This window comes from Cyprinus carpio, chromosome A11, assembly GCF_018340385.1.
Source record: "Cyprinus carpio isolate SPL01 chromosome A11, ASM1834038v1, whole genome shotgun sequence".
Lineage (NCBI taxonomy): Eukaryota > Metazoa > Chordata > Actinopteri > Cypriniformes > Cyprinidae > Cyprinus > Cyprinus carpio.
The window spans coordinates 7906904-7915224 of record NC_056582.1 but is presented as its reverse complement, the minus strand read 5'-3'; the positions used below and the strand labels follow the sequence as shown (position 1 = coordinate 7915224).

The 8321-nt window shown below is 38.2% G+C and overlaps 2 protein-coding genes across 3 annotated transcripts; both read right to left on the bottom strand.

Moving 5' to 3' along the window:
• Window positions 1-1325: 1325 nt before the first annotated feature.
• Window positions 1326-5165, bottom strand: btf3l4 (basic transcription factor 3-like 4). Of its 2 annotated transcripts, none has more exons than XM_042767036.1 (6): window positions 5051-5165; window positions 2403-2464; window positions 2186-2299; window positions 1900-2100; window positions 1758-1818; window positions 1326-1681 (listed from the first exon to the last, which is right to left on the bottom strand). In XM_042767036.1, the coding sequence occupies exons 2-6, from the start codon at window positions 2454-2456 to the stop codon at window positions 1635-1637; spliced, it is 477 nt and encodes a 158-aa protein (XP_042622970.1). In that variant the 5' UTR covers window positions 2457-2464; window positions 5051-5165; the 3' UTR covers window positions 1326-1634. The 2 variants fall into 2 exon arrangements, with proteins under 2 accessions (XP_042622970.1, XP_042622971.1); XM_042767037.1 differs by lacking the exon at window positions 5051-5165 and adding an exon at window positions 4966-4990.
• A 659-nt stretch (window positions 5166-5824) lies between these two features.
• ptgfr (prostaglandin F receptor (FP)) lies at window positions 5825-7821 on the bottom strand. Its single transcript, XM_042767021.1, has 2 exons — window positions 7012-7821; window positions 5825-6240 (listed from the first exon to the last, which is right to left on the bottom strand). The coding sequence occupies exons 1-2, from the start codon at window positions 7816-7818 to the stop codon at window positions 5872-5874; spliced, it is 1176 nt and encodes a 391-aa protein (XP_042622955.1). The 5' UTR covers window positions 7819-7821; the 3' UTR covers window positions 5825-5871.
• Between the last annotated feature and the right edge of the window lie 500 nt (window positions 7822-8321).

Here is an 8321-nt window from a genome sequence, read left to right as displayed (position 1 = left end):
AAAAAAAGTGCACAGCAATGAAGGGGTGACACTATAAAATATCAGACACACCCAATCACACATTCACTTTTCACATTTCAACCCCCCCCCCCCCCCCCCCCCCAAAAAAAAAACCTTAATAAAAAGAATGTCTAAATATATATATCCAAATCCACAAATTAATAAAAGTAAGTAAGTGAGCCTTTTATATAGAGCTCTATAGGAATCTAGTGGCTGATGAAATTTTAGATGTTTTTCTTTTTATACTCCAACCAGATGGAACTAATCTGCCTTCAAAAGCTGGATTTTAAAGGCATTGTCTCCATTTGTCCATGAAATGCTGCCATAATTTAAAATTAATATAAACATAGCCTATTAAAAATAAAAATTAGTATTATTTTCAATTGGGGAAAAAAAATATTATAATTAGTACCATGAAATTATCTCAAAATAAAAAATTAAAAAATATTATTGAACAAAAATATTTTATGGCCAAAAAGTTAAATTTCAGGTGTTCGGTCACTTTTGCCCGCGAACAATAAGTGAACAGAACCAGAGGGTTAATATAACACATCGCTTTTATGGTATTTCTATTGCTTGAGTATATAAGATAACTGTTCTCATTACTGTAGATAAAAACGCCTTTAATCATCCAAAATGTGTTTGATTATAGCAAAACTCTTCTTGTCAAATACTGTGGTCATGTATGAAGTGCAGCTCGTGCAACTGTGTTGGAAAGTGAAAAATTCGTCTGAAAAATGTGGACGTGTTGCGAAATATGCATGAGAAACGGATTCCTATTGAAATGACTGGATTTCGCCTGTGAAAATTCACTGAGAATACATAAATGTGAACCCCTCGTAACTCACTGTATATGTTATGATTATTGAAATGTAATAGATAAAAATATAGTCAGTTTGCAAACAGTGGTCATGGGTTAAATAAATAAATAAATGAATGGTAAGTATATTTGTTAAGGTTTTTTTTTTTGTTTTTGTTATGAATGGCTTTTTTTTTTTTGCAGCTGCTTGGTTATTGTCGTTATTTGCCGATAAAATGATCATTAACCATCTTTATTTGATGATTTTGCTAACATATTTAACAAACATGCAGTTTCTAGGCAGCTATTATACTGTAAACATAAAAAGGAAAAAATTATCCTTAGTGTTTTGGTGCAACCTAGTTAGCATTTTAAACATTTCAAAGGGAAAACATATTTTACTCTTGTAATAATAATAATAATAATAATAATAATAATAATAATAATAATACACTTAATAATGACACTAGAGACCCCATGACAAATCTCTTCAAGCATCTACAGGAAAAGCAAAACACCATATAGAAAAGTTTTATGAGCTTTATTTTTTATTTAATCAACAGAAAAAAAAAATCATTAAGACCAATTTTTATAGCATTTATAGCATTTCAACTAGAAATGTGTTGTTAAGATTTACGACTGTTAAGCATTCATGTTACCATCCATCCTTCTGTATAAATGCAGGAGAAAGGACAGGCATGGATCTGAAACAGCCAATTTACGATATAAAAGTCTCTGGTTTCACTGATAGTGTTGAAATGATATGTCTGTCACTCTAATTTAAAAATACTGCAGGAGACTTTGCCCTGAACAGCAGTTACTGAAGGCCCAACGTTCAGTTTGCCTCGTTCTTTGATGCCTCGTCGAAGTTCTCTACAAGATCTGCGAGGAGAGAATAAAACGACTTAAATCTGCATCTTGCAATTGAAAGTCTCGCTCGAAAGAATAACCTTCATACCTGGGACGTCATCGTCTTCTTCATCGATATCCTCTGCTTTCGGAGCTTTGTTTTCGAGAACGAAAAGTAACAAAACATCAATGTCAGCATCTACACTAAACTCTAAATCCACCCCTATTTCCAAACCGCCTCTGTGCTCACCCTGTCTGGGAAACTGCTCGGCGAGCTTGCGCAGACTTGTGAGACTGTCAGCGCCGAGCTGACTGAGGATTCCCGGGAGCATCTCCGTGAGCTGTTTGGTCTCTGCGTGGCCGGTGATGGCGAACGTATTAGCAGACAGAGACGCCTGCACTTTGGGGTTATTGAAGTGAATGACCGTGCCATCATCTTTAATCATATTCACCTGCAAAACAAGATCGAATTCTCAATGCTGTCTGAACAGGACAGAAGGATATCAGTGAGGAAAGACTGGAGAGCTACTGATCTACCTCTTCAATGCCGGCTATGTTATTGACCGCAAGCTTCTTTAATGAACTCTGGAGTTTCTTGTCATCAGCCGTTGCTGTTCTGTGCACCACCTTCTTCTTTCTGCGTGCTGTTCCCTGTAGAAAACAAAGCAAAACTGAGCAAAAAAAAAAAAACAAAAAAAAAGTAATACATGTTGAAAATAATCATTGATCAGGGTTCATGGATAATATTTCTTACCTTGCCCCCTATCCGGACCTGGGCTTGAAGTTTAGCCAGTTTCTCTTGATTCATACTGACTTCTGAAACAAACAAAAACAAATTCTTTATTATCCAAATCCTTTAATATGCACTTATGCAAAATTTTTATTCACTATATCTTATTCACACTACGAATGATAACTATAACGATAAAGATATTAGCGTCCACATCAATGCATGATAACATTGTTTATTCCAGCATTTCTTTAAGTTTTGTCGCCTGCCACTCGAGCTCTTTAAAGCAGGATGGATTCTCATTGGCTGTCAATGTTTTTATCATCGATCAGCTGGCAAGTGATTTATAAAATAGTGTTTCTTTGTGACATCACGGTTACATTTGTGCTGTGGACTCCATTTTTAAAATTGTGAATATTACATAAATGTGTTACGCTGAATAAACGTGGAACATTATTTCACACATATTTTCACATTTATTTTCAAAAAGTTATGTGAAACATTAAAGGGATACTCCACCCCAAAATGAAAATTTGGTCATTAATCACTTACCCCCATGTCGTTCCAAACCCGTAAAAGCTTCGTTCATCTTTGGAACACAATTTAAGATATTTTGGATGAAAACCGGGAGGCCTGAGACTGTCCCATAGACTGCCAAATAAATAACAGTGTCAAGGTCCATAAAAGGTATGAAAGTCGTCATCAGATTACTCCATCTGCCATCAGACGCGCAATCTGGGTTATACGAAGCGACGGGAACACTTTTTGTAAGCGAAGAAGTAAGGAATAATTGAGGACGGGCCGTTGAATTATTGGAAAAATAATGCACACCCGAGGCGGCAACGCGATCATGACGCGAAGCGGCCCAGAGTCAATTATTCCGCTTATACAACGGTTACCACACCTCAAGACATCGAACCGATGATTTATTTAAAGGGATTCGTCCGGTTTTTTTACTTAAATCACTATTGTGAGTAGGACTATTTCTTCCGCATCTCATCCAATGCCTCTTTTGTTAGAACCAAAACGTTGTTTTAAACATGGTAACGGAGGCTTGAGACGTTGATAGCATTCTAATGCAGTTATTAATGAAGTTATTAGAAAGAGAGAGAGAAACAGAGACACATGGAGAGAGAGATTGTGTGAATTAGGCTAACGTACCTCTGTGCGTCTCTAAACACTCTTCTGCTGCAGCGCCTCTAAACAGCGCTGTTATTACATCGCTAGTGAGAAATGTCATGTGTAGCCTTTAAGTTGCTACACTGTACAGGCTAACTGATAAAATCGTCAGGGCAGCGCTGACAACACCTTTTTGTGCAAACTGTGTGGCTGTTATTATAGCTTTAATATATGCGAAGTGATGTGGAACTGTAATGCAGTCAAGAGAGCTGCCTGGAACTACGTTCGTCGTGGGTTTCCCAGAAAATAATTGCACACCTCAGAACGTTCGTCAGCCAATCAGATTCAAGCATTCAACGGCCCCATAGTATAAAACAAAAATAACGACTTCATTCTATAATTCCTTTGTCAACGGTCTCCTCTGTGTCTCTCTATATCACTGTATGCTCTTCCGTATTATCCGCGCCACAAGGATGCGCTGTTTCTACGTGTATTTAGCTTTGATTTGAAATAAAACAGCGCATCCTTGTGGCGCGGATGATACAGAAGAGCATACGCAGCATATGGAGAGACACAGAGGAGACTGTTGACAAAGGAATTATAGAATGAAGTCGTTATTTTTGTTTTCTTCGCTTAAGTGTTCTCGTTGCTTCATAAAACCCAGATTGCACGTCTGATGGCAGATGGAGTAATCTGATGACGACTTTCATATCTTTTATGGACCTTGACAATGTTATTTACTTGGCAGTCTATGGGACAGTCACAGGCCTCCAGGTTTTCATCCAAAAAATCTTAAAATGTGTTCCCAAGACGAATGAAGCTTTTATGAGTTTGGAATGACATGGGGGTAAGTGATTAATGACAAAATTTTCATTTTGGCATGGAGTATCCCTTTAAAGTAGACACTTTACATGCACTTAACGTGCTATGTGTGTATAAAATATTTTTTGTAAATTTATTTGTGGACAACAACACGGCACATCTCGTCTTTGACCCACACACACACACACACAATTATATTTAGTTATATTACACTATGGACTCCCTGGAAAATACATTTTCATTATCTATCTAATATAAATCTTCAATAAATACGGTTATTACTTTAACACAGACTGGCACGTAATCATGTTAACTGTATCCCCAGCGCACGATGTGCTGTGAAGCTGCGCTGTGCTCCTCTCAGAGCTGTGCAGTGACAGAGAGAGGGACCGCCGATGAGATCAGGGCCCACGAGATGAAAACACTGGCGCAGTTTGTCGTCAAAACTCGTTCGTCGTCGCTCTGAGGAACATTCCAGGCTTCTCTGTCTTTACCTCCGTCTCTGTCCCTCACACATGTCGCAGTGACGGAGAATAAAGAGAAATCCTGACGGTGCACAATCTGAGCTGAGTGCATCACTCCAGCCTCACACACACACCTCACAATCACATCACAACAAAAACAGCGCGCGCAGCCACTAACTTACAGCACACACGACGAGTAACGCTACCGCCCAATCATCCCGAATGATGAACATTTCACATAAACACATAACGCTGCTCATTACTGACCTGATAAACGCAGCTGCGCAGAGAAGCATGCGTTGAATGAACAGGGCGGAAGTGGTCAGACTAATAAAACTAAACACGTCACGTTGTTTTTGCTGTTTTAATGACGAACAGCAGTGATGCTGCCCTCTAGCGGCTCGGGCTGAAATAATGAAATAACTATCTATCTATCTATGCATATTTATTCTGTTATTATCCCACTGGTCACAGATGTGACAGATTACTTGTTCATTTGTCCTGTGACCATAATTTCTATAAGATAGAACACACTTTATAATTTAATAACAGACAACATAAGCATTATGTAACACATGATTGTTGTATCTTTATTTTGACGTTTATATTTTGTAGTACATTGACACAAAAATGTGTATTTAAAAAGCTCTTTACAGCAGCAAATTATAATGTTTACATTTCAAACAGAGACACTTAAAATCTGTAGCTATCTTAAAATGCAAACATCATGATGATGACAGACACACTGTATATTGGATGCATAACACCTCATACATACATTGATATATATTTACTATATTTGAAACATTTAACCAAATAAGTTTGCTGATGATTGCTGAAGTCTCAAAACACAGTTGCTTGACGCAACAGACTGAAACTTCAAAAGCATGTTTAGACCTTGCTCTTCATTTGAACAAATGTCTTAGGTTGATTAAAATTCAGTATGCAGGAAACTATTTGTATATTTTTCTCTCACATTGTACTTCTGCTAATGAAAACCACTCTGTGGTTGACATCAGACTGAATTTTCAATTGAATGCAGATTCCCTCTATGAGAGACATCGCATGGCTCTCTGAAACAGTCATGATTAAATATCTGTGAATGGAGGTCTCTCATCTGCCGTCAGGGGAGGTGAGCTGCATGATTGGATGGCAGTGTCTGGTAGGAAAGGTCCCTGCAGGCAGATGAAGTCTGGTCTGCTGATCACTGAGCTGCTGGCCTCCATCCTGGAGCTCCCCAGAGTGCTGCCCTGCCACTGGAACCGAAATGTCAAGTGAGGACTGCAAAGTCTCAACGCCACCTGAAACAGTCTCTTCAGAACAGCTTTGCGCAGCAGAATGTACACCCATGGATCGAGGATCTGGTTCCATGTGGCCATGCGCACAACCAGCAGCATATGAGTGTATGATGTCTGATCCTCACCGTGATCCTGTAGGCTGAAGATGATGCCTGTTATCTGGGGACCAAACCATACAACTCATAAAGCATTTGACACAAAAATATACATTTAAAATTATACACAAGAATTATACATCTGCTTGTGTTGCTCCGAGCAAAAATTAATTATTTTTCAATATGCTTATGTATGCATATATTTATTAAATATAAATGTGTTGATATTTAGAAAAAATAAAATCTCATATACTGAATATAAAGTTAAGTTTATATATAATACACCTATTTTATTAAATTAATATAAATTAAATGCAATATATATATATATATATATATATATATATATATATATATATATATCTATATATATATATATGTATAATTTAATTTAAAAATGAATTATTTTTTTACATTTAACTGAATTTTATTTTATTTATACACACATTTATATAAATGTATTTGTATTATTTAATAGAAAACATTTATTGAAAGTTATATTTATACTTAATACAGTAATATTTTGTTACATTTATATGTATTTCTTAAAGTGTAGGTGTATATATATGTGTGTGTGTGTGTAGATAGATAGATAGATAGATAGATAGATAGATAGATAGATAGATAGATAGATAGACAGATTTATTTATATTTTTACATTTATAATTTAATTTGTAGTGAATAAATTATAATTATACACACACACACACACTTACTTGTATTCTTACATTTGTAAATTCAAATTAATGGCTTAAATTTATTAATTGTTTTAATTATCAATTAATTTTACCATTTTACCATTAATTAATTTTACCATTAAGAAGTATTTTCTTACCAAAATTGGCCCCCAGCACACACAGGAAACCAGCATGATTGCCAAAAGCTGGCAGACCATTTCAGAATGGTGTGATGTGTTACGGCTATGGCGATGATAATCTCGGTCAAGTTGTACCCTGCTCCGCAGGAGAGTGAGAAAAGTCACAGTATTGCACACCAGCGAGACGACGAGAGACAGCAAACCCAGCATACAGAACAGTATCGGCAGAAGCATGTCCACCCAGTCACGCAGCCCCTGCAGCCTGAAGAAGCACCAGCTTCGCGAATGCTGCACCTGGTAGGACCGCTGAAGCAGGAGGGGCAGCAGGGCCACCAGCAGACCCAGCAGCCATGTCAAACCCAACAGCCTCTTGACGTGATGGGACCCCAGTGCCGTGGTGTGAAAGAGAGGATGGGTCACTCCGATACAGCGCTCCACCGCCATCAAGCTCCCAAGCAGCAGAGGGGTCAAGCCGAAGAAAACCATACAAACTCCAAAAAAGTCACACAGAGACTTGTGAGGGTCGAATGTTTCCCAGTCTTTCTGTGAGGCATAAACGTAGAGCGCCAGAGAGCCATTGATTAGGTGTCCCAAGAAGTCAGTCACCACCAGACCACTGGCAAACAGGAGAAAGGCTGCTTTAGACTTGAATCTAAATCTGTGGTAGGCTTTGATCAAGATGAAGAGGGCCAGAGTGTTGGAAATGATCCCCACTGTCATTGAGATGGCAGTCGAGGTCACAGACACTTCCTTTTTGGTACAGCTCCCATTACACACATCACTCGACACCACACATCCAGCATCAGCTGACCCACTGTGAAGCATGATCGGCACTATGCACTGCAAACAAACTAAATATTAGTGATATCATTTATGTTCAACAAAACTACAAGGTAAAACTGTAGACTGTCGTCATTTACAGTAAAGAAACAGTCTATCAATCAATTTATTTTATATTAATTTCTGAGTGAAAATGGTTTCTACACTAATTTTTTTTGTGTATATACCCTGACAGACAAATAGATAGACAGACAGATGGATAGATAGTGATGTGACATACAGCCAAGTACGGTGACCCATACTCAGAATTCGTGCTCTGCATTTAACCCATCCAAAGTGGCAAACACAGCAGTGAACACACACACACACACACACACACACACACACACACACACACACAGCAGTGAACACACACACACCGTGAACACACACCCGGAGCAGTGGGCAGCCATTTATGCTGCGGCACCCGGGGAGCAGTTGGGCGTTCGGTGCCTTGCTCAAGGGCACCTCAGTCGTGGTATTACCGGCCCGAGACTCAAACCCACAAC

Bases quoted from the DNA above. Each gene is read 5' to 3' on its own strand.
- ptgfr (XM_042767021.1), bottom strand. From the start codon at position 7,818: ATGCTTCACAGTGGGTCAGCTGATGCTGGATGTGTGGTGTCGAGTGAT. The intron at 6,241-7,011 runs GTAAGAAAATAC...TTTGGTCCCCAG, and splicing joins TGTGCTGGGGGCCAATTTTG to ATAACAGGCATCATCTTCAG.
- btf3l4 (XM_042767036.1), bottom strand. From the start codon at position 2,456: ATGAATCAAGAGAAACTGGCTAAACTTCAAGCCCAGGTCCGGATAGGG. The intron at 2,300-2,402 runs GTAAGAAATATT...TGTTTTCTACAG, and splicing joins AGGTCCGGATAGGGGGCAAG to GGAACAGCACGCAGAAAGAA. The intron at 1,819-1,899 runs GGTGAGCACAGA...TTGTTACTTTTC, and splicing joins CCGAGCAGTTTCCCAGACAG to GTTCTCGAAAACAAAGCTCC.